This window comes from Oncorhynchus nerka, linkage group LG13 (genome assembly GCF_034236695.1).
Source record: "Oncorhynchus nerka isolate Pitt River linkage group LG13, Oner_Uvic_2.0, whole genome shotgun sequence".
Lineage (NCBI taxonomy): Eukaryota > Metazoa > Chordata > Actinopteri > Salmoniformes > Salmonidae > Oncorhynchus > Oncorhynchus nerka.
Genome location: NC_088408.1, coordinates 21,075,307 through 21,102,936, shown reverse-complemented (window position 1 = coordinate 21,102,936; position 27,630 = coordinate 21,075,307). Strand labels below are relative to the sequence as shown.

The 27,630-nt window shown below is 40.8% G+C and overlaps 1 protein-coding gene across 1 annotated transcript in view; it reads right to left on the bottom strand.

Moving 5' to 3' along the window:
- The window catches only part of LOC115140383 (MAM domain-containing glycosylphosphatidylinositol anchor protein 2-like), a 436,092-nt gene that overhangs the window by 49,571 nt on the left and 358,891 nt on the right, over window positions 1-27,630 (bottom strand). Inside the window, exons 12-13 of the mRNA XM_065026245.1 lie at window positions 18,892-19,069; window positions 1,759-1,779 (exon numbers count right to left, since the gene is read on the bottom strand). Of these exons, the coding sequence (XP_064882317.1) occupies window positions 1,759-1,779; window positions 18,892-19,069 (199 nt within the window). The remainder of the gene's footprint in view (window positions 1-1,758; window positions 1,780-18,891; window positions 19,070-27,630) is intronic.

Here is a 27,630-nt window from a genome sequence, read left to right as displayed (position 1 = left end):
GATTTCTAGCTGGTCATTTGTTATGCTAACAAGCTAGCAAGAAGTTGCATAGCAACAGCATCAATTTTCGGTAGACAGGCAAAGCGCTAGTACACTGAAAGAATACACTTTGTTTACAGTATACTAAAATGAACAAATAGTATATAGTATGTAGTGTATATACTCATTAAGTATGTAGTATACAGTATGTTAGTATGGGTATTCGAACACAGTTCTTTGCGGACATTCTACAAGTGTCTGGAACTCTACTGGAGGGGTATTTTGTGGATGGTGGTGAAAAACACTGTCTCAGGGGCCGCTCCAGAATCTCCCATAAGTTTTCAATTGGGTTGAGATCTGGTGACTGAGACAGACAGACAGACAGACAGACAGACAGACAGACAGACAGACAGACAGACAAGACAGACAAGACAGACAAGACAGACAAGACAGACAAGACAGACAGACAGACAGACAGACAGACAGACAGACACACACACACACACTTACACTTGATTTCCCCTTATGAATGATGTATTAACTCCCACAAAAATGTCCATTAATTATAAATTAAGATTCTACATCTGTAGGCCTTGTAGGTCTCTATCGACGGTTCTCTTAAAGAGATATGGTTGTCAAACTGTAATATAAAATAATATAATACGAAAACAACACGATATAACCAGGAGACATTTAGAAACAGAAGTGTCCTCAAAGAGTTGGTAAAAAGCAGCATTTAGATTCAGGACGTGGGGCCGTGTGATAAATATTCATTGATTTATTAAAAGGTAGCTGGAAGCAGTTTGAAGTGGCGACCTTGGTGGAGGCAGGAACTAGAGGCTTTACACAGGTAGTGGAGAAGCAGGCGTGGAAAGGAGGGGAGGAGGAGAGGGGGGAGAGAGAGAGATGAGAGAGAGAGAGGCGCACACACACACACACTCACAGAGGAGAGTGGCCCAGCTAAGACAGCCAGAGACAGAGAGAGGGGCCTCAGCTCTTGACTCCTCTCCCCTCCAGTGTCCAGATTTGCAGATCTAAATGGGGGTCTGGCCCCCAGCATCTCTCTGCTAATGTCAATCCACTGTGAGCTAAACTACATGGACCTGAGCCTTAGTGGAGATGGACGGGGGATTGGGAGGGGAGGAGTGGAGTGGAATGTAGGAGGACATAGAGGAGTAGGAGATGGAAAAGCGGAAGGAGGAGGAGGAGGAGGAAGGGGGGGTTGTAGGGGAGTAGTGAAGAGGTGTGCAGATTAGATCTATTGTTTAGATAAGATTGGCTGCCATCTATAATCTATAGGGGGTTTGATAATGATGCTGGTAATAAATGATTATATTTGTATGTGCTAACTGCTAACCCAACACAATTATACAATACGCTTTAGCAAGCGAGTGTTTGTGAAGTAGGGAGATGTTAATGTGGAGGTAAGTTACATGGGACCTGATTAATGTGAGAACGTTGGAGAGAACACATAGAATGCATTAATGAGCACTATACACACACACACACACACACACACACACACACACACACACACACACACACACACACACACACACACACACACACACACACACACACACACACACACACACACACACACACACACACATTCCACTGATATCCCCCATCCCCCAGTTATAAAGTATATTTCAGGAAAACTACTCAGCAGGATTCTGGCAGGGCTGCTCAGCTCTGCCTAGTTAAGGGTGGGAATGTCCTCATCATACTCTGAGACATGCTAAGTGATGTGAGAAACAAAAAAAAACAGTTACTTACTCAGGTGAGGGTTGACGGGAGCTGAAAATCAAAAGTGAGGTAGTCATTAGTAAACAATACAATAGTCTTCCATCATTTAAACAGCAGTTTGCTTACTCATATAGAAGGGATTGGGTGTTGCCCTTGAGGTGTGCGGAGTAATGGGACATAATGCCACAGAACGTCAAAAGGTACCGTTACACCCAAAACAGCACACAAACAGTGTGTAATGCAACCTTCTAACCTGCCATTTGTAATGATGGAACATTAGCAGCTGGTAAACTTTGAATTCTGTTTCCTGGTGGCCATCATCTCAACTTCTAATGACACATTCTCACAGAGTACAATTATAGAGTTTAATTGGAAATGGAAATGTTTAATCAACTTTTAAATGGCGTAACTGATCGAGAAATCATCTCCAGTGCAGCAGAGACAATCATTATCAGAGTAAAGATAGGAATGGATCCAAGAACAAATGAGACATTTGAAATAAAAGAGGATACAAATCTGTCCACACGGATGAGTGCGCACACACACACACACACACACACACACACACACACACACACACACACACACACACACACACACACACACACACACACACACACACACACACACACACACTTCCCCCTCTGTGCTATCTATTGTGTGAGAGTGGGACTACTAAGAACAGCCTGACCATGTTAATAATCTTAGATAAAACAGATGATCACTATTCCGTTAATTTGCCTTACTGATGTCCGTACCAAAGGCAACTTCCACTCACAAGCACCTTACATAAACGTTGAGGCATGTGAGACACAATGTTTCATCTCACTAATTTGTAGGAATAGCCTTTGTTGGTTGTGTTTGATAAGGGCCAGGGGCCTCATTTATAAATCGTGCATACGTACAAGATATACCCCAAAATTTGCTTGCACCAGTTTTCATCTAAAAGTTGGCGTTTATACATTTTTTACTTGATGTGAGAATGTGCTTACGTCCCTGCAAACTTTAGACCATGCGCACACCCATCTGCTAGTGGATGAAATATTGTATTGCTAGTAGGGCTGTTAGGTGACCATATTTGTAACGATTTTCTTCTTCCTCTTGACGAGGAGTATGAAATATCGGACCAATATGCAGCGTGGTAAGTGTCATATTTATTACACTGAACACAGAAAACAAACGAACAAGAGAATAAAGGAAAACCGAAACAGTCCCGTATGGTGAAAACACTGAAACGGGAAATAATCACCCACAACTCAAAATGAGAAAACAGGCTACCTAAGTATGGCTCTCAATCAGAGACAACGATAGACAGCTGCTTCTGATTGAGAACCATACCAGGCCAAACACATAGAAAAAGAAAACCTAGACCTACAACATAGAATACCCATCCACATCACGAGTCATGACCGCATTCTAATTCCAAGTGACCATTTAGTCCCGGTAACTAGGCTTCTCAAGGCTTTGATGCTGCTGATGGTCATTAGTAGTCTACCAAACTTGCTAACTGCCTGGTACTCAGCACTCTATTGTCCATCTAATCACTCTGACATCAATGCAAATGTATTTGAAAATCAAATCAAACTTTTCAAGGGTACCCATGAACTCATGTTGCACACGTATTCTTTTCCCCTGCCCCTGTTCCGAGACATGTGCATGACAATAGTCCATTATAAATCAAAAAACACATTTCACACATATAATAAATCATATGTAAAGACAAGATTAAATCAAGAAGAGTCTGATGGGTGACAATATTAGCCTATATTAGCCTATCACTTAATGATAATGATAATGATGCCCAGCTTGCATGCACTAAGGCAAGAAACAGAGCATTACTTTTTTTGCCGACTTTTTCAAATCATAGTCGCACATCTCTTTAGCCTAGCCCACAGGCCTATATGTTTTTATGTTTGTATCACAAGTGGCAAGTGGCCAAATAACTTCTTAAAATGCTGCAAATTAATCAGCTTTACAACCGGTGTAGAGCCTAACTGGTATACATAGGCAGCGCTTGAGTTCCAAGTTTGAGCAAGATCATTTTCACCATAAAAAAGCATTACATTCATAATCGCATTCGCGGTTAATTATGAGTATGGTGTTTTCCCGCTAATTCACAGCATGTTGGAACATTCACGCTTATAGCCTACTGTCGTGTGCGCATTGCTGTGCTTATAATGTGAAGAAATAGCCTAATAGTATATCAACATTTTAAGCTAAACATTCTGATCTGTTCATCATTCGCAATGCTTTTAAGATATTTTGTGATGCTCTCGGTTGTATTAATTTGGGATCTATCGCATAACACAACTGTCCCAGAGTATGTTTGGAGTATTCCTTTTTTAACACAGAAGGACAAGTTGACCAATACAATAGGTTAACTTTTATACTATGTGGGATAGTAGATTGACATAGGCCAGTCCTTTTGCTGTTTGTTTGGCCTACTCATCTTGTTGGCTGACGAAAGGTAACTGTGGACAGTTCTTCCAACATTTTTAATATGCGCCTCGGAATTCGATAGGAAGGATGCGCGCAGTTGCGTCCACGATGTGCCCGTCTTCATTTGTAGCATACTCCAGAGCTAAGGTTTGAGAAGGGCCCAATCACTGACAGGCATTGGCTAATAAGAATTGAGATATCTGAGAAAGCCATGTGAGTGAGAGGTGCTTCGGAGCACGCAGCTGGGAGAAGGGAATTATAATGATCATATTCAGCCCAAGGGCACAATGGCCACTGTCTGCAAAAGGCATGAATTTCCTTAGGTGGTATTACGGCCACACAAGGGTGATGCTGCTGGGAAGTTCGAGGCATTATCAAGTGCTTGTCAAATTGTGAATGAGAGACTGATGAAGTGTGTGCAGCCTGCGCAACAAAACTAAGCAGAGCTCAAGCCTTTTAATGCAACTTAAAAAGAAAATCATCATTAGAGTGGCACCATGCAGCTTTAGAATGTATTCAAAATCAAAACATACAGCCTAACATTTTAATCACAACTAAAGTTGCATTAATAACTCTAAATACATATAGGAGGACCTGTTTCCTGTTAAATGCTCAACACAGAATAGCCACATGTGCGCACTCCCTCAGAAATTGTATGGAGAAAATATTATTTTTATTTTATTCAATTGTATTCTTCACATTATCAAATAAAATAAAATAATGACATTGAATTCTACGCAAATATTGTCTGCTAAATTAACTAGTGTAGCCCACAGCCATATGACATAGCCAGATCAGGGCCTAACATAAGGACAACTCATAGTACGCTATTCTGTTCTTCTGAAATCCATATATTTTTTTCATATCATATTTCTTTAGACCTATCTAAAATAAATAATGGATTTATTGTGATGGTGTAGGCTACATTAAATTGATTTATTAGACTTTTTAAAAATGTAGATGTCCCAAAGGTCTGCACCAGTGGCTTGTAGGCTATGCATGGAAGCCAGGACATGCTAAATGTATTTATGTTAATTAACGGTCAATTACCGTGAGACTGGCAGTTATTTGCTTGACAATAACCGGCTGTCAGAATGTAAAGCCCACCACAGCCCTAATTACCAGCTGGCAAGTAGGTATTTTGTGCAAATGGGGGCTATGATGAAACGCTTATTCCTAAAAAACTATGGAATCATCTAAAATAATTTGACATTTCATAACCATTGCAGAATATATTCCTCACCTTTTCTGGCCATGATGGGTTCATATTCCCAAAGGAGCCATACAACAAATGACCATGTGAATCTCTAATTTAATTGGACCTAGAAGCCCAGTATATAGATTTTAACAGCTGATCTTTTACATTGAAGTTGGCCTATGTATCAAGTTTTAAGTTTTTATTGTCATGTGCACAATTACAGTGAAATGCCTTTCTTGCTTGCTCTTTCCCAACAATGCAGTGATGCATATCAGTAGTACTATGAAAAATACATTAAAACATCTAACTACTGTAAGTATTGTAATTGCATCTTTTTTTTGTAGCCTGCCCTACCATTTTTCAGAATTCACGGCCAGTCCATAATATTTAGGTTGGGGGGAAAGTCGATATAAAACTTTGTTAAATTCAAACATTTTGTAGACAGGTCCACGACAATTTGCTATTGTTTTCTTGTTCAGAAACTGACACTGTCCTTTTCCAGAAACAGTATAAATGACTGCTAAATATGAAAATCATTCTGCCAACACAATAAATAGACCGGTAGCTTATGCAAAATATTTGACTGTATGTGTATGGAGGTGTTTTCCAGGTGGAGTTTTAATGCTCGTTCACGTGCACAGTTTTACCACAGGAAACATGAGTATGTATGACATGTGCCAAGTTTATAAATCTCAATATTTGTGTACATGCTCAGACTTATCAGAAATGGCGTGCTCAAAATGTTTGTGTGCAACGGTTATAAATGAGGCCCCAGGAGATTTCCCTGAACACGTGGGGTGATGAGGAAAAACGAAGGGCTTCGTATAACTAACTATACTAGGGCCCAGCGTTTTCCCTGGTCAGGTAGTCTGGAACAGTCATCCGTGTAAATGATATCAGGTAACCCACCGGTGTGTCGTTTTGGTTTCTGCGCTGATAGTGGCCTGTAATGAGTTCTTTGTAGAGAGCCTAAATGAATGAGTTGGGAAACAGTCTGACCTTACCTTTCTACTCATTATTCCTTGTTAAAAAAACAAACGTATGCTTGCATTTGATTTTAATAACTATAATTATAATATTCTAGAGCTACACTGGTGACTGTCTATCATATCACTACAGTTACATAAACATGAGTAGATTACTTTAATATTCTAGAGCTACACTGGTGACCTGTCTATCATATCACTACAGTTACATAAACATGAGGAGATTACTTTAATATTCTAGAGCTACACTGGTGACCTGTCTATCATATCACTACAGTTACATAAACATGAGAAGATTACTTTAATATTCTAGAGCTACACTGGTGACCTGTCTATCATATCACTACAGTTACATAAACATGAGAAGATTACTTTAATATTCTAGAGCAACACTGGTGACCTGTCTATCATATCACTACAGTTACATAAACAGAGAAGATTACTTTATAAACAACACTGACCTGTCTATCATATCACTACAGTTACATAAACATGAGAAGAATACTTTAATATTCTAGAGCTACACTGGTGACCTGTCTATCATATCACTACAGTTACATAAACATGAGAAGAATACTTTAATATTCTAGAGCAACACTGGTGACATTCCACTAAAAGATGGCTGTGCCAGTTACAGAAATTGAATTCACAGAACAGGATCCAGTAGATTGTCCCTTTTATTAAAATACCTGTCAGGGTCATTGTGCATTCTACCTGCCACTCCTCTGCCTGGCTTCATCAACATTCTTCATTGATCATTTTACGTAGGTTTAGCTAGGTGGCAAACACAGAAAGGTCAAGGGTAAAAAACAATGTTTTTTCCCCTTGACCTTTCTGTTTTAGCCACCTAGCTATTTGACTGTATGTGTATGGAGGTGTTTTCCCCTCAATTTAAGCCAGTTAGCCCCGCAGCTCATTTTTTGTGGAGTAAATACAATTTAAGCTGTCAGGAAGATGTATGGGCTTTTTAATGTTAGATTCCTGTCCCCTTGAATAGATGTGCAACTTCAGCTTAACTGCAGAACTGTGTTACAGCTACCGGCAATGATTTATGGAACGCAGCAACTCATGGAAGGAATAGATTTTAATCCACTCGATTAAATTTGATTTGAAGTATTAACAAATCATTCCCAAAACGAAAACATTGGTTAAGAACTGAAGGGCCAGCCATGACTCCTATACACTGAGGCAAACTGAAATAGAGGCGATTCATGGAGATAAAAGAAAAGAGAGCCATTTTTCAGACTTATTGTTGTGAGGTGGTCCTTTAGCTATAAACACAGCTGTTTCTCAATCCATGACAAGAAAAAGAAGGAGGAGGACAGGAAATAAGAGACAGTGGAAAGAGAAGAGGAAAGAAGAGGAAAGGAGAGAAGAAGAGAAGAGATGAGGAGATGAAAGGAAGATAAGAGAGCAGAGGAGAGAAAAAGAAAAGATAGGAGAGGAATTGGGAGAGGAGAGGAGATGAGAGAACGAAAGCAAGAAGGACATTTTTGTCCTTTATGGAAATTTTCACACATCATCTTGCAAGTGTCTAATGGATATTACTCTTCTTCTATATACTCTTTTTTGTAGTCCAAGGGTTGTTTGACCAAGGCCCTCTTTACAGTGGTTTGTTATGAAGTTATACTGTGACTGAGCATGGCTGTAGCAAGACAAGACACTTCTGCAACTTCCCCTCATGATGAAGGACAAGAGCTCTGAACCTACGCTGCCTATAGACTACTACTTATACAGTACACACTCAATGTACTCTTTCTACAGATAGAGGAGACACTGCAGTAACCGAATAAGCCTATTTTGTTAATAATACTGCTGTTGGCTAAATCAGGGTCACAAAGTGATTATTGGTAGTCTTAAACACATCTACTTTGAAACTAAAGTATACACATCACACACATGGTTATGGTCTTAAAACAAAGAAGACACCTGAGACGTCATAAAGTTGAAATGTATTACATGTTTAATTTCCCATCCCAATATTACACTTTCTATACATCACAGAAGACTGAAATATAACAAAACCGTTTGACATAAACACCAGATGATTATTCATTATGGAATTATGATTTTATTTTTAATAATATTCCACCCTTCAGGCCACTAGAGGGCAACTTGGTCAATTGACTGCAGGACAGGACTAAACAGTCCACCCAGAGACAGGAAAACAATATTTTGTGCTGCAACTGCCAGGGTCACCCTTTCTAAAGGAACCACTTCTAGGTGAGTCACTGTGGGTGTGTCTGTTTGCCCTAACAGGTGCTGCCGGCCAATAGCAGAAGCTTGAAAATTGGTGTCTTTGTGCTTGTGTATTGAGAAATCCAACAGTCAATCATGATGTATTTCCTATAACGAGGACAGACACAAATCAATTCTAACAGTACAATAACTGTTGCAGCCTTGTAGCAGTCCCACTCATTCAAACACATTGACTTGAGAGGTTGAATAGTTTAAAGCATACAGCAGGGTTCCCCAACTGGCGGCCCGCAGGTCCCCCCCCCCACAAGTTTTCTGAGCAAAGTAACAATAATAATAAAATAAATGTAATGTCATTGTTGGACATATAGCATTGTAAAAACATCAGGAAATCAGTTCCAAGTGATTTTAATGTATGATATCTGTTCCTAAGTATTCCCACACATAATAATAGAAGATATCTGTTCCTAAGTATTCCCACACATAATAATAGAAGATATCTGTTCCTAAGTATTCCCACACATAATAATAGAAGATATCTGTTCCTAAGTATTCCCACACATAATAATAGAAGATATCTGTTCCTAAGTATTCCCAAGTATTACAACACATAATAATAGAAGATATTTGTTCCTAAGTATTCCAACACATAATAATAGAAGATATCTGTTCCTAAGTATTCCCACACATAATAATAGAAGATATCTGTTCCTAAGTATTCCAACACATAATAATAGAAGATATCTGTTCCTAAGTATTCCAACACATAATAATAGAAGATATCTGTTCCTAAGTATTCCAACACATAATAATAGAAGATATCTGTTCCTAAGTATTCCAACACATAATAATAGAAGATATCTGTTCCTAAGTATTCCAACACATAATAATAGAAGATATCTGTTCCTAAGTATTGTTCCCACACATAATAATAGAAGATATCTGTTCCTAAGTATTCCCATTCACATAATAATAGAAGATATCTGTTCCTAAGTATTCCCACATAATAATAATATTCCAACACATAAGATATCTGTTCCTAAGTATTCCAACACATAATAATAGAAGATATCTGTTCCTAAGTATTCCAACACATAATAATAGAAGATATCTGTTCCTAAGTATTCCAACACATAATAATAGAAGATATCTGTTCCTCCACATAATAATAGAAGATATCTCCAACACATAATAATAGAAGATATCTGTTCCTAAGTATTCCAACACATAATAATAGAAGATATCTGTTCCTAAGTATTCCCACACATAATAATAGAAGATATCTGTTCCTAAGTATTCCAACACATAATAATATCTGAAGAATATCTGTTCCTAAGTATTCCCACACATAATAATAGAAGATATCTGTTCCTAAGTATTCCAACACATAATAATAGAAGATATCTGTTCCTAAGTATTCCAACACATAATAATAGAAGATATCTGTTCCTAAGTATTCCAACACATAATAATAGAAGATATCTGTTCCTAAGTATTCCAACACATAATAATAGAAGATATCTGTTCCTAAGTATTCCAACACATAATAGAAGATATCTGTTCCTAGAAGATATCTGTTCCTATTCCAACACATAATAATAGAAGATATCTGTTCCTAAGTATTCACATAATAATAGAAGATATCTGTTCCTAAGTATTCCCACACATAATAATAGAAGATATCTGTTCCTAAGTATTCCAACACATAATAATAGAAGATATCTGTTCCTAAGTATTCCAACACATAATAATAGAAGATATCTGTTCCTAAGTATTCCAACACATAATAATAGAAGATAATAACAACATTGGTCAATTTGCAGTCTACAAATGATTTGTTATTATGTTACGGCACCCCGACCATCTGCTCAAGAAAGAAATCAGCTCACGGCTGAATCTAGTTGATGATCCCTGGCATACTGTATGCCTACAGTTTGGAGTAAAAGATTAAGGAGATGTTGCTATAGGCTCTTTTATATTTCCAAGCATATCGATGAGGCTGAATCCCATGTCCAAACAGTGTAGTTCCACAGTGCAGCAGAGAAATAAAAGGCTCCACAGAGGGGAATCAACCATTCTGGTTTAGAGAATAGTTTTATGCTTTAGCCGCGGGCCTGGAAACAGATGCTGCTGATTTTTCTGACAGTTCTATTATTTTATTCTCTAGTGAGCACTCCCAAGCCAAATCTCTCTCCTCCCTTCTTCCCTTTCTCTCTCCTGTTTCCCCTCCTCTATCGCTCTCTCCTCTGATTCTCCCTCTTTCCACATTTCTCTCTCTCTACCATTTTTTGAGGCCTTGCTTATGAAAATATTTCATTTGACTGATATTTTACCTGCAGCCTCTGAGTCACACAGCCTTAGTCTAAATGAATGTGTTAGTCATATCTTCAGTCATATCTTTCCCCCTCTACCCTCTCCACGACACAACCACCCACACCCACTTCATGCCAGGAAGCCACTACAAATATATTTTCATTTCTACTTTGTGTAGTAATTGTGTTTTACGACCAGAGACAATAGACCGAACTTGACAGTAAGTATTGTCACAGCATGCTTAAACATTATTTGGTCTGATTGTCCAGGTGCAGTAGCAGTTACTGAACAACAAGTTATGACTGGCCCATCAAAGATATTGTGTTCACTATAGCGTACAGACATTTGAGGTGCCTACTGAATATGTTATAGACTGGAAATTGCGTCATACTGTGTCAACTGTGGGCGCTAAAAGAGCTCCCAGGCAAGCTGTGAAGACTTAAAACGATTCTCCATTTCTCCATTGTTCCCACACAAATGGTTCAATTAACGAAAGAAGATGAGAGATAGAGTAACAGTTAGGACTAGGCTAGAGTATATGAGTGTAATCTCTGCTTGTACGCTTGTAGGTACACTTCTAAGTACTGCCTTCTTCAAACGTGAACTTTACAGAGTCAGTAGACACTTTATTCAACCTCAATTCTCTTGAACACTATTATATACTCCAAAGCATCTGCCAGGGTGACTAGATGTGTCTGCGAGGGAGACTAGATGTGTCTGACAGGGAGACTAGATGTTTACTAGATGTGTCTGCGAGGGAGACTAGATGTTTACTAGATGTGTCTGCTAGGGAGACTAGATGTTTACTAGATGTGTCTGCCAGGGAGACTAGATGTTTACTAGATGTGTCTGACAGGGAGACTAGATGTTTACTAGATGTGTCTGCTAGGGAGACTAGATGTTTACTAGATGTGTCTGCCAGGGAGACTAGATGTTTACTAGATGTGTCTGCCAGGGAGACTAGGTCTCTACTGGATGTGTCTGCCAGGGAGACTAGGTCTCTACTAGATGTGTCTGCCAGGGAGACTAGATGTTTACTAGATGTTTACTAGATGTGTCTGCCAGGGAGACTAGATGTTTACTAGATGTGTCTGCCAGGGAGACTAGGTCACTACTGGATGTGTCTGCCAGGGAGACTAGGTTTCTACTAGATGTGTCTGCCAGGGAGACTAGATGTTTACTAGATGTTTACTAGATGTGTCTGCCAGGGAGACTAGATGTTTACTAGATGTGTCTGCCAGGGAGACTAGGTCTCTACTGGATGTGTCTGCCTGGGAGACTAGGTTTCTACTAGATGTGTCTGCCAGGTAGACTAGATATCTACTAGATGGGTTTGCCAGTGCATCTAGTTTCAAATCCACCATGTTGACTGTGATACGGAGAGCTCATTATCAGCCACATACACACACTAGGGTCCGGCTAACACACACACACACACACACACACACACACACACACACACACACACACACACACACACACACACACACACACACACACACACACACACACACACACACACACACACACACACACACACACACACACACACACACACACACACACACACACAGAGAGAGAGACAGTGACTTCATCTTGGCAGGCTTCCATGTCCACTGGTCCGCTACTGTATTACAAAGCAAAGCGTTTAATGGCAAGGCTCAAGGTGCCGATAGGCCAGAACAACCCGACCGTTCATAAACCCCACAACCTACAATCCCTGGCCACCGCTTGCTCTCCAAGATTCATATCAATCACGTTTAAAGGGTCTGGTCTTGGTGAGGGGCCATCTCTTAAAGACTGTGATGGCGTGTTCACGGCTCAAACCTGCCAACCGGAATAATCACTGTGAATTCCAGAAACACTGCTTGAATCTCGAGGACGGAAATAACTTTGGGATCACATCCCTGTGTCCTTCATTTGAAATGTTTTCTCTTTCTCTTCTTTTTTCTTCTGTCTTTCACTCTGTTTTTCTCTCTCATTCTATCTGTGTATGCATTACAGGCTATTACGGTGCTTCAATTTCCAGCTTGTCTCCTGCATCGAGAGAGGCAAGGAAAAGAGAGGAGAGGCGAGAAGAGGACAGAAGAGGAAAAGAGAAGAGAGAAGAGTACAGAAAGGAAAAGAGAGGAGAGAAGAGGACAGAATATGAAAAAAGAAGTGAAGAGAGGAGAGTAGAGAAGAGGAAAGAAGAGAAGAGAGGAGAGGAAAGAAGAGGAAAAGAAAAGAGAGGAGAAAAGAGAAGTAAGTAGAGGAAAGAGGACAGAAGATGAAAAGAGAAGAGATGAGAAAAGAAGTGAGGAGAGGAGAGGACAGAAGAGGAAAAGAGTAGAGAAGAGAAAAAGAGGAGGAGAAAACAAGAGAGGAGAGAAGAGGACAGAAGAGAAGAGAGGAGAGAAGAGGAAAAGAAAGGAGAGGAGAAAAGAGAAGTGAGTAGAGGAAAGAGGACAGAAGATGAAAAGAGAAGAGATGAGAAAAGAAGTGAGGAGAGGAGAGAAGAGGATAGAAGAGGACAAGAGGAAAGAGAAGAGAGTAGAGTAGAGGACAGAAGAGGAGAGAAGAGAAATTAAAAAGACGACAAAGTAAGAGGAAGAGAAGAGAAAACAAATTGGTGAGAGTGACTATAATCCCATCACTCTGAGCTTCTGAATGGATGAGCTTAACAGCAGCATTGTAAACTGCAAGGCATACCTCAGCCCAGTCTCTGAACGCAGTGACACAGACAGGAGAGGAATGAATCACACAACTAGCTTACCAGTGACCCCCTCACCTGTGCTAGAAGGATAATAGACAGGTCACACAGCAGTGCTGAATATACTCACAGTCAGATTTAGTGAGGGTTTGATCATGCCAGGGAGACAGAATGCTCACACACTTTTGGCTGGTATTCTGACCAGGTACTGCAGTTTCTGCCAGGGCAGACATGATATTTAATTATTTCAGGACAAAAGGATCGTGTAATAGAGAGTCTTTGCTACACTGTCAATATGTGTGGGACAGGTAGGGGGCCACCTACACATTAAGTCTGTTTTGGAGGGGCTGTTGGGAAGCAAAGACTGAATTTGGATCAGCAAACAGCTGCTGACTTTGTCACAACAGTAGAATCCCAGAGTGTGTCTGTGGGAGATTGGTGACACAGCCATTCTTCATACCACAGCCAGCTTGGGACACTAAGCAGTTTTCACTAACAAACTCAGCAAACCTGCTATCCTATGCTGTTCGCCCGCAAAGGAGGAATTGCTCATCCTGCCATTCTGTCAGACCTAAAAAGCTGTGTAATCCTACATCATCATCACAGAACCCAATGATGAGTTAACTTAATCTTGGTCTACAGGAAATTGATCTAATGTTGCTCCATAGTCATTATGTTACTTTCCTGCAAACTCAAAAACACTATGAAACATATGGACTAATTATATTTCCTATCAACTAGTGAACCTCAGGTGGTATAATAACACTGTAATTAACACTAACATAATGATGACATGTCTTTTTTAATCAGATTCTTGTGCATGTCTCCTCGCTGATGACATGATGTGATGCACTAGGGCAGGGATCATTAACTAGATTCAGCCGCGGGCAAATTTGTTCTTGAGCGCATGGTCGGGAGTCCAGAACATAATTACACCTCATTTGTAGATTGCAAATTGACCGCAAGAAGCCCGAACAGATATAATTTTACTAAAACATAATCATTTGAAACCTCCCTTACAATGGTATATGATCACATGTCTCTATTATGTGTGAGAATACTTGGGAACAGATTTCCTAAATTAAAATCACTTGGCGCTGATTCCCTGATGTTTTAACAGTCTTTTATGTCCAACAATGACAATTCAACCCCATATAATATATATTATTATTTTTTGCTCTGAAAACCTGTGGTTGGGGGGCCTCCCGAGTGGAGCAACAGTCTAAGGCACTGCATTTCAGTGCTTGAGGCGTCACTACAGACCCTGGTTTGATCCCGGGCTGTGTCGCAGCCGGCCGCGACGGTGAGACCCATGAGGCGGCGCACAATTGGCCCAGAGTCATCTGGATTAGGGGAGGGTTTGGCCGACCAGGATGGCTTTGCCCCATCGCGCTCTAGCGACCCCTTGTGGCGGGCCGGGTGCATGCACACTGACACGGTTGCCAGTTGTATGGTGTTTCCTCCAACACATTGGTGCGGCTGGCTTCTGGGTTAAGTGGGAAGTGTGTCAAAAAGCAGTGCGGCTTGGCAGGGTTGTGTTTCGGAGGACGCATGGCTCTCAACCTTTGCCTCTCCCGAGTCCGTACAGGAGTTGCAGCAATGGGACAAGACTGTAACTACTAATTTGATATCACAAAATTGGGGAGAAAAAAAGAGGGAAAAAGAAAACTTGGGGGGGGGGCAAATAAAACCACCTGTGGGCCAAATTCGGCCAGCTTGCCACCAGTTGGGGAACCCTGCACTAGGTACATCATATGTCATTACATCACTCAGTTTCTATATTTATTTATTTGGAGAATGCTATACAGTATGAGAGTGATAATGACAGTAGAATGGTAATTACAACAATTTTTCCGATGCTAGTCTCACAGTCACATGAGACATCTCTAGCATACAAACTATCCACTGGTTTGCTAGCATGTGGGCGTGTAGTAGTGGGAGCTGGTGCCGTCCCTGGCCCATTTCCAGGCCTACACTACTGTAATTAGCAATTAGTATAGTCACATGCACACGCATGTACGCACACAGACAGACACATACATACACACGCACTCACACACACACACCAGGGAAAGGAGCTGCTCAGAGCTGCAGAAGCAGCCTCTCACAGCTCTAATGAGCCGCAGTAAAACTGAATAATTCAAAACTGCAGAAGTCGGGCAGCAGCTCATCTCAGGGTGCAGCACGCAGGCAGGCACACAGTGTGTCTGACAGCTAACAGCACAGTCAGTGTCAGAGTGCTTCTCAATCACAGGTCCTATAGCCTAGCTTAGCTAAAATATATCTGCTAACTATAGCCTGAGCATCACTTAACCAGTAGTCATTCAGATACATATAGCATTTACTTACACTGTCTTGTCATTCTGACAAAGATTGCAGATGGGATCTTGAATTTACTGGCAGATGTTATGATGCTTTGTGTCTTATGCTCTCTGGGTTAGCATGATAGCCAAGCTAGCTCCGGTATCTCACTGTCAATAATGGGTTTGCTGTGGGTTAGCTAGCATAGCCAAGCTAGCTCCTGAAAAAGGCTACATGATTTGACCCTAATGATGATTTGAAAAACGTTGCTTGAAAGGCATGAGCTCTGCTTTGTTATGTTGTGCAGACTGTACACACTTTGTCAGTCTCTCATTCACAATTTAAGAAGTACTTGATAATGCCTCAAATTTCCTGGCGGCATCATCTTTGTGTGGCCATAATGCACCATCTTCCTGGGTGCTGCCTGCTTGGGGACGCAAGTGAGCATCCTTATCCAATTCCGAGGTGCATATTGGAGATATTGAAAGAACTGTCCACATTTATTTTACGTCAACCAACAAGATGAGTAGGCCTAACGAACAGCAAAAACACTAGCCTTTTTTATTTAACTAGGCAATTCAGTTAAGAACAAATTCATATTTATAATGACGGCCTACCGGGGTGGGTTAACTGCTTTGTTGAGGGGTAGAACGACAGATTTTTACCAGGTATGGGATTCGATCCAGCAACAGGCCCAACGCTCTAACCACTAGGCTACCTGCCGCCTATGTCAATCTACTATCCCCTATGGTACAAAAGTTGACATATTCTGTGCGAGAAAAATAAATATTCCGCAACAGTTGTGGGATACGATAGATCGCAAATTAATACAACCACTAGCATCAAAAACATTTATTTCACGCAATGAGGCTGGCGCAACAGATGAGAACGTTAAGCTTAAAATGTTGGTCAACTATTAGTCTATTTCTTCACATTATGAGTGCAGCAATGTGCACACGGCAGTAGGCTAAAAGCGCAAATCATCCATTAGCGGGAAAACACCATTATGACCACAAATGCGATTATGCATGTATTTTAAATAAAGGTAAATTTTTATGGTGAAAAGGATCTTCCCCAAACTTGAAACTCACGTGCTGTTTATGTACGCCAGTTAGGCTCTACACCCGCTGTAAAGCAGATTCACGTGCTTCATTTTAACAAGTTATTGGGCCACTTTAGTTGCGATACAAACCTTATCAAAACATATGTCTATGTGACTATGATTCGAAAAAGTCACAAAAAAAGGCATTGTTTCTTGCCTTAAGCTGGGCATCATTCACAAGTGATAAGTGATAATATATAATTCACAAGTGACAGGCTAATATTGTCACGGATCAGACTATTCTTGATTTAATCTTGTCTTTACAGATACTAAATTATACATGTGAGAAATGTGTTTTAACTTAGAACGGACTATTATCATGCACCTGTCTCGAAACAGGGGGGAATACATGTTATCTCTACACTTAAATAGAGAATGGAGGACAATTTTCCTGTGGTTCATTTTCAAGCCAGCCAGTTATGCTATACTCCGGTTGTAAAGATTAGCATTGTGCTAAATATTAGGAAAGTTTAGAAATAAATATGGTAGGCCTAGCCTATAGAAAGCTGATGGGATCCTCCTCTAAAGCCTGTTAAGGCTGTTGCGAATTTTCGCAGCTTTTTGTTAAAAATCGTGCAACATTTCAGCGCCCTGCTATTCATGCCAGGAATATAGTATATGCATATGATTAGTATGTGTGGATAGAAAACACTCAGACGTTTCCAAAACTGTTTAAATCACGTCTGTGGCATTTACAGAACGGGCGTTTCATCCAAAAGTGCATGGAAATCTGTTCACTGAAAATGGAAAAATATATCCTTCCGCGACTACAGGCAATTGTTAAAAGTGAACCGAATTAAATAGAGCCGAGTTTACATTGCCTACAGCTTCCACAGGGTGTCTAGAGTCATGTCATTTGATTCGCAATTGATTCTTGGTCTAACCCAAACAAGGGAACATCTTCCCTGATGGCTCCGCCCGGATTTTTGGTCGACCTCTGGTCAGACATGTTTTTCTACACGGACAAGATAAAGATTTAACATCGTCTCCTGATCAATTTTATCGCTTATTAACGTGTACTAATACCTAAAGTTGCATTACAAAAGTATTTCGAAGTGTTTTGTGAAAGTTTATCGTCGACTTTTTGAATTTTAAAAAATTACGTTACGTTATGAAATGCTATTTTTTTTTCTTTACTCGCACAGTATTCTTACATCGATATCTAGGCTATATATGGACCGATTTAATCGAAAAAAGACCCTAAATGATGTTTATGGGACATCTAGGAGTGCCAAGAAAGAAGCTCGTCAAAGGTAATGAATGTTTTATATTTTATTTCAGCGTTTTCGTTTGCGACGGCTAACGCAAAATCTGTCGTTTTAGGTGACGTTGCAGTATTTTGAGGGTGCATGGTATCAGATAATAGCTTCTCATGCTTTCACCGAAAAGCATTTTACAAATCTGACTTGGTGGATAGATTCACAACGAGTGTAGCTTTAATTCAGTACATTGTATGTGTGTATTAATGAAAGTTTGAGTTTTATCAAAAACTATACGTGGCGCACTTGAAATTTCCGCTGATTCGATCCCCACAGCGGGAGCACTTCCATAACAAGTCTTGAGGCATACACTCTTCTTTCTCACACAATTGCATAGCGTATAGAAATGTTGAGCAACATGAGCTTATGTTTGATTCGATTTTCGATTACATTTGCGTTGATGTCAAGGTTATTAGAGGGAGAATAGAGTGCTGAGTACCAGGCAGCAAGTTTGCTAGGCTACTAATGACTATCAGCAGCATCAGAGCTTAATTACTGTGACTAAATGGTCACGTGGAATTTGACTGCCTGGAAGATTCCCAGGATCAGGAGGGAATGAGCAGCAAAACAGGAATCCTCAACAAGGATTTCTGGAAAATTTGGGAATTTTCTGAAAGTTATCAGAATTGTGCAACCTTAGACATACAGTACATAGACTGAACCAATGGTCTACTCACCACTGTAGGTGATGATCCTGATCGTGGAGTCCCCCTCTCCGAAGCGTGTGATTGGGGTGAGGCGCACCTCATAGGCCTCTGGCTTGATAAGCTCTGTCAGGTTGTGTGTGATCAGCTCTCCCTTGGTGATGGTTCCTTCCACAGTGATCTCCTGCTCCCACCACCGCTGTTGTCCCATCTGGACAGGAGGACACATTACAACAGAGTTAGAATTCGTGAAACTAACACACGCATGAATTCAGGGGCATGCAGGCACGGACACACACGGACACACACGGACACACACACGGACACACACGGACACACACGGACACACACGGACACACACACGGACACACACACGGACACACACATGGACACACACGGACACACACACGGACACACACACGGACACACACACGGACACACACGGAAACACACACGGACACACACACGGACACACACACGGACACACACGGACACACACGGACACACACACGGACACACACGGACACACACGGACACACACGGGCACACACACGGACACACACACAGACACACACACAGACACACACACACACACGGACACACACACGGACACACACACGGACACACACACGGACACACACGGACACACACACGGACACACACACGGACACACACGGACACACACACGGACACACACACGGACACACACGGACACACACACGGACACACACGGACACACACGGACACACACACGGACACACACACGGACACACACGGACACACACGGACACACACACGGACACACACGGACACACACGGACACACACGGACACACACGGACACACACACGGACACACACGGACACACACGGACACACACACGGACACACACGGACACACACGGACACACACGGACACACACGGACACACACACGGACACACACGGACACACACGGACACACACACGGGAAGTAAATAACACTATAATGAGACTCCCACATTTCGGTGTGTCAAACTAGCGTTGCCTTTGTGAATGGAGAAGAAGAGTAAGTCCTGATTGAATAATTGAATAGGAATGAGACTCATGTCATGAATGTAGTTTAGAAACCTTTACAAGACACGACAGGGGGCATGACCAGTAGTGATGCTAACCAATCTATAGTAGATTCTCAACACTTGCCTTTCCCTTCTCATCCTGATCAACATCCTCTCACCAAACATGGTCATCTTTGAAGTTTCCCTCTAATCACAGTCCACAACGTTTCTCTATCCTTCGCATCACACAGACCGGGCACGTGCCTTAAAAGAGACTCCAACTGTAAAGAGAATTTTACATCACATCTTTTTGTGTTGCTCTGCCGTGAACCTGCCTTCAGGTGATGATCTAATCTGAATCGCCATCATGCGGCTCCTGCTAGTCAGACAATGGCAACGTGACTTTGAACCAGTATGGAATACAAAGAAGCAAAGAGATGGGATCCTGCATTCAATAGGAAGGTATTGAACATTAGAGAGAACAAGAGTGTGAGAGAGGGAGAGAGAGATATATACATATATACAGTGGGGAGAACAAGTATTTGATAAACTGCCGATTTTGCAGGTTTTCCTACTTACAAAGCATGTCGAGGTCTGTAATTTTTATCATAGGTACACTTCAACTGTGAGAGACGGAATCTAAAACAAAAATCCAGAAAATCACATTGTATGATTTTTAAGTAATTAATTTGCATTTTATTGCATGACATAAGTAAGCCTAAACTCTTTAACATCATCCCCAATATTTGGAACCAAGGACTGATCACCCGGATCCACAAAAGTGTAGACAAATCTGACCTCAATAACTACCGTGGGATATGCGTCAACAGCAACCTTGGGAAAATCCTCTGCATTATCATTAACAGCAGACTCGTACATTTCCTCAGTGAAAACAAAGTACTGAGCAAATGTCAAATAGTTTTTTTAACAAATTATCGTACGACAGACCATGTATTCACCCTGCACACCCTAATTGACAAACAAACAAACCAAAACAAAGGCAAAAAGCTTTTGACTCAATTTGGCATGTGTGGGTCTGTGGGTCTGCTATACAAATTGATAGAAACCTTCAGAAAACAAACAACATTATAAAATCCATGTACACAAACAAGTGTGCAGTTAAAATTGGAAAAAATTGCAAAAAACTAACATTTCTTTCCACAGAGATGTGGGGTGAAACAGGGATGCAGCTTAAGCCCCACCCTCTGCAACATATATATCAACTAATTGGCATGCGCACTAGAACAGTCTGCAGCATCCGGCTTCACCCTACTAGAATCTGAAGTCAGATGTCTACTGTTTGCTGATGATCTGGTGCTTCTGTCCCCATCCAAGGAGGGCCTACAGCAGGACCTAGATATTCTGCACAGATTCTGTCAGACCTGGGCCCTGAGAGTAAATCTCAGTAAAACAAAAATAATGGTGTTCCAAAAAAGGTCCAGTTGCCAGGACCACAAATACAAATTCCATCTAAATACCGCTGCCCTAGAGCACACAAAAAATGACACATACTTAAACATCCACAGGTAACTTCCACAAAGCAGTGAACGATCTGAGAGACAAGGGAAGAAGGGCCTTCTATGCCTTCAAAAGGAACATAAAGTTTGACATACCAATTATGATCTGGCTAAAAAATACTTGAATCGGTTACAGGAAGCATTGCCCTTTATGGTTGTGAGGTCTGGGGTCCGCTCACCAACCAAGAATTCACAAAATGCGACAAACACCAAATTGAGGCTGCATGCATAATTCTGCAAAAATATCCACTGTGTACAACGTAAAACACCAAATAATGCATGCAGAGCAGAATTAGTCTGATACCCACGACTTACCAAAAATCCAGAAAAGAGCCGTTAAATTCTACAACCACCCAAAAGGAAGCAATTCCCAAACCTTCCATAACAAAGCTATCACCTACAGAGAGGTGAACCTAAGCAAGCTGGTCCTGGGGCTCTGTTCACAAACACACATATACCCCACAGAGCCCCAGGACAGCAACAGCAACACAATTAGATCCAACCAAATCATGAGAAAACAAAAAGATAATTACTTGACACATTGGAAAGAATTTACCAAAAAACAAAGAAAACTGGAATGCGTTTTGGCCTGAAAAACAGAGTACAGTGGCAGAATACCTGACCACTGTGACTGACCTGAAAGAGCGAGAGGGGAAAGAGAGAAGGGAAGAGAGAGAGTGATATAAAGACTGAGCAAGGAGAGAGAGAGAGAGAGAGAGAGAGAGAGAGAGAGAGAGAGAGAGACGGAGAGTGAGAGCGAAGGGGGGTGGAAGAGAGAGACAGTTATACAGTACCTTGCGAAAGTATTCGGCCCCCTTGAACTTTGCGACCTTTTGCCACATTTCAGGCTTCAAACATAAAGATATAAAACTGTATTTTTTTGTGAAGAATCAACAACAAGTGGGACACAATCATGAAGTGGAACGACATTTATTGGATATTTCAATTTTTTTTAACAAATGAAAAATTGTGCGTGCAAAATTATTCAGTTTAACTAAGTTAATACTTTGTAGCGCCACCTTTTGCTGCGATTACAGCTGTAAGTCGCTTGGGGTATGTCTCTATCAGTTTTGCACATCGAGAGACTGAAATTTTTCCCCATTCCTCCTTGCAAAACAGCTCGAGCTCAGTGAGGTTGGATGGAGAGCATTTGTGAACAGCAGTTTTCAGTTCTTTCCACAGATTCTCGATTGGATTCAGGTCTGGACTTTGACTTGGCCATTCTAACACCTGGATATGTTTATTTTTGAACCATTCCATTGTAGATTTTGCTTTATGTTTTGGATCATTGTCTTGTTGGAAGACAAATCTCCGTCCCAGTCTCAGGTCTTTTGCAGACTCCATCAGGTTTTCTTCCAGAATGGTCCAGTATATTTGGCTCAATCCACCTTCCCATCAATTTTAACCATCTTCCCTGTCCCTGCTGAAGAAAAGCAGGCCCAAACCATGATGCTGCCACCACCATGTTTGACAGTGGGGATGGTGTGTTCAGGGTGATGCGCTGTGTTGCTTTTACGCCAAACATAACGTTTTGCATTGTTGCCAAAAAGTTCAATTTTGGTTTCATCTGACCAGAGCACCTTCTTCCACATGTTTGGTGTGTCTCCCAGGTGGCTTGTGGCAAACTTTAAACAACACTTTTTATGGATATCTTTAAGAAATGGCTTTCTTCTTGCTACTCTTCCATAAAGGCCAGATTTGTGCAATATACGACTGATTGTTGTCCTATGGACAGAGTCTCCCACAGCTGTAGATCTCTGCAGTTCATCCAGAGTGGTCATGGGCCTCTTGGCTGCATCTCTGATCAGTCTTCTCCTTGTATGAGCTGAAAGTTTAGAGGGACGGCCAGGTCTTGGTAGATTTGCAGTGGTCTGATACTCCTTCCATTTCAATATTATCGCTTGCACAGTGCTCCTTGGGATGTTTAAAGCTTGGGAAATCGTTTTGTATCCAAATCCGGCTTTAAACTTCTTCACACAGTATCTCGGACCTGCCTGGTGTGTTCCTTGTTCTTCATGATGCTCTCTGCGCTTTTAACGGACCTCTGAGACTATCACAGTGCGGGTGCATTTATACGGAGACTTGATTACACACAGGTGGATTGTATTTATCATCATTAGTCATTTAGGTCAACATTGGATCATTCAGAGATCCTCACTGAAGCCTGAAATGTGGCAAAAGGTCGCAAAGTTCAAGGGGGCCGAATACTTTCGCAAGGCACTGTATATATATATATATATATATATATATATATATATAGAGAGAGAGAGAGAGAGAGAGAGAGAGAGAGAGAGGGGGAAAGAGAGACAGAGAGAGAGGGGAAATAGAGAGATACAGAAAGTGAGAAGAGAGGGAGAGGGTTTTGAGTTTTTATGAAACCTTAATTTTATATTAACACAAATAATGGCACTCTGTGCCTTTTCAGAAATGAAACAATAAATGTGTCATTCTTAAATTAACATAAATAACTAATAAAGAAAAAGAAAACAGTTACATTAAACTTATTTCATTTGACAAAAATGGTCTCCCCTCCAGAAAACATACCGCTCCTTCGTAAGCCCACTTTTCCTCAAACAATGGGAGATCTTTTAGGGCCAAGAAGAACTCAATATCCACGTTTATTCTCGCTTTTACAAAATCGACAACATCCAGTGAAGTTGGAGCACACCATATTAAAATTACAAAATTGTAATATTAAACATTCATGAATGTTTAATCATTCATAAATTGACATCATTTAAGAGCTTAAAAAACTTTGGATGGTACTCATAGGATTTCATGTTACACAATACATGTATGTTTTGTTCGATAAAGTTCATATTTATATCCAAAAATCTCAGTTTACTTTGGCACGTTATGTTCAGTAATGTTGTGCCTCGAAAACATCCGGAGAATTTGCAGAGAGCCACATCAATTAACAGAAATGCTCATCATAAACTTTGATAAACAGATACAAGTGTTATGCACAGAATTAAAGATAGACTTCTCCTTAATGTCATATTTCAAAAATATCGAAAAAGCACACCATGCAATAATCTGAGTACAGCTCTCAGACACAAAAACAAGCCATACAGATACCCGCCAAGTTGTGGAGTCAGTAAAAGTCAGAAATAGCGTTATAAATATTCACTTACCTTTGATGATCTTCATCAGAATGCACTCCCAGGAATCCCAGTTCCACAATAAATGTTTGTTTTGTTCGATAAAGTCCATCATTTATGTCCAAATACCTCCTTTTTGTTAGCGCGATTAGTTCACAAATCAAAACTCACGAGGCGCGGGCAAGACCAGGCAGTCTGATCACGGGGGCACGCGTGATCAGCTCACGGCACTCTGCCAGACACCTCGTTGAAACAGCTCTCATTCTCTCTCCCTTCACTGTAGAAGCCTGAAATAAGGTTCTAAAGACTGTTGACATCTAGTGGAAGCCGTAGGAAGTGCAATATGACCCCATTTACACTGTATATTAGAAAGGCAATGAGTTGAAAAACTACAAACCTCAGATTTCCCACTTCCTGGTGTGATTTCTTCTCAGTAGTTTGCCTGCCATATGAGTTATGTTATACTCACAGACATCATTCAAACAGTTTTAGAAACGTCAGAGTGTGTTCTATCCAAATCTACTAATTATATGCACTTTCTTGCTTTTGGGCCTGAGTAGCAGGCAGTTTACTCTGGGCACCTATTATTTCCAAGCTACTCAATACTGCCCCCCAGTCCCAAAGAAGATAACTACATCATCAGCATAGGCTGAGAGATGAATAGGAGGAATATCCTCTGAAAGGTACACCCCTTCAAGCGACTTCTAATGCTATTTAGTTGTGGCTCTATAGCGATGGCATATAACATTCCCGACAATGAACACCCCTGCCTAATACCTCCACACACTTTAAAAGGAGCACTCAAGCCACAGGTAACTTTCGATACACTTTCAATGTCACCATATATCCCCCAGAGCTGAAACTAAATGCCTCAAAAGCGTGCCATAATTATTGATGTTCAACTCAGTCAAATACCTTTTCCTGATCAATTGAAATTAGACCAGCATCCAACCCAATAGCCCTACAGGTGTCCAGAAAATCCAGAATCGGGGAAAAGTTATCCCCTATCTGCCTGCCGGGAACACAGTAGGACGGGTTTGTGTGTATAATTTGCCCCATCACCTCCCTCAGCATGTACAAAGCCTTGGACAGGATCTTATAATCAGTGCATAATAAGGCCACCAGCCTCAAGTTTTTCACCCCACTAGGGTCACCATTTTTTGGCAGTAGGGTGAGGACAGCCCTCCTGCAGCTTATCGGTAGTAACCCTCCGGTCAAAATATAATTAACTACTGCTAGCCAATCCTTCACCAACATAGCCCAAAAATACTTTAAAAAGTAAATGGGAAGCCCATCATTGCCCAGTGCCCTACTATTTTCCATGCCTTTTACTGCAGTGTATAGGTCCTGCAAAGACAATGGTTGTTCTAGCTCAACCTGAGCTTCTGCAGCCACTTGTGGGAGCCCTTCAAATAACTGTTGTGTCACTGTTTTATCCTCTTTGCACTCACACTTGTGTAGCTCAGCATCCATTATTTTTCTCTAAACCAAAGAAAATGTGGATGTTGCATCCATTTCAGAGATTCCCTGAAACGTACTTCTCAACAGTGCCCCATGTGCTCGGATACCCAGCAGGTCTGCCAATGCAGCTTTTTTTCTCTCGAGGGCCTGAGTATGGCCTCGAACTCCTGTGGTCTCAACAAACGTCAGGAGTTCCACTATCTCAGACTCTAGGGCGTTCATTGATCTGGTGATGTCTCTGGTGACGTTCATTGTGCACTGATTAAAGAATTGCTGAATCTGGATTTTCCCTATATCCCACCACTGTTGAAGGGATAAAAAACTGAGACCTCCACCTCTCCCAGAACAAACTACAACATTTCCTGAAGTCACATTATATTAAAATGCCAGTATGCGCTTTTGGGTTTTACAGCATTACAGTTTTTCTCAATTGCTAAAACACAATTTCTGAAACCTTGCTCCATTTCCTGAAAACATTAAACACAAAACCTCATCTTCAAGCACTATAACCTCTGACTCCTCTTGCAAAATGAAACATTCGCCTCAAAACAGTTTTACCTGTGTTCAAAATCAAACACTGCTCTCAAATCATAAACAAAGTGATCAGAATAATATACACTCTCAAGCAGTCAGTAAACAATACAACGAAAAATAGAAAACACATTGTTCAAAACATACAATTCTCAGGGAGAAATACATTTTTAATCTAAAGAAATATTCATTTTTTCCCATCATGTTCTATCATAGTAGCTCAAAATTGATCAGAAATTACTACTCTCCTTTGCTCTTTGCAATTTGTTTTTTTTTGTTCTTCCTCCTCCTTGTACCTCTATTTTTACAGTACTGTACCTTGCATCTCACAAACTTGTTCTTTGTCTCTGTGATACTGTAATTCTTGTTCTTTGTTGATATGAACCTGCAACCAGTCAAAATATATTGAGCAGTCAGTACTGTTAATAAATGGAAAGCACAATGTTCAGGGCCATACAATTCATCCATTGTACATTATACAGCCTACAATGCATTGTACTACAGTATCCATTCTCAGACTTTCTCCTTCCCACCTTCAACAACCTGTTTGCTCTCTGAACTGGCTTATATTGGTTGTGTCGCATCATTTGAAACAGGTTAAATCAATTTTGAGTGGTTGTGTTCAATCAATGACATATGTTCTCTATTTGTATTTGATTGTTGACACTTGTGTTTACCAGTATGGATGACATTGTGCATTAGAGTGCAGAAAGTGTTTTGAGAATGAGAATGTGTTTAGAGTTTTGCTGAAAAGTCTAAGTGAGATCTGCAAATTGTGTTTTATCATGTGAAATGGTTTAAGGTATTGACAACAGATTACGTAATTAGCTAAATGAGTCCAGGCAACTGAGAACTTTGTTCAGCCAATGGGTTTTAGTGTTTTAGCAATTGAGAATAACTGTAATATACACTACCTCTGTTATTAAACAATGATCAGAAAATCCCACTGGGGTTATCACACTTGATTTACAGATCTGAGATTGATGCTCAAAACAATAAAATCTATCTAACCTGGCCAGAGAGATGGTGTTCTCTCTCACTTGGGCCCATGTGTACTGTCTCGTGCCTCCATGTTGACTCCTCCAAATATCACACTGTTCATGTTTCACAATAAGGCTTTATGAGGTT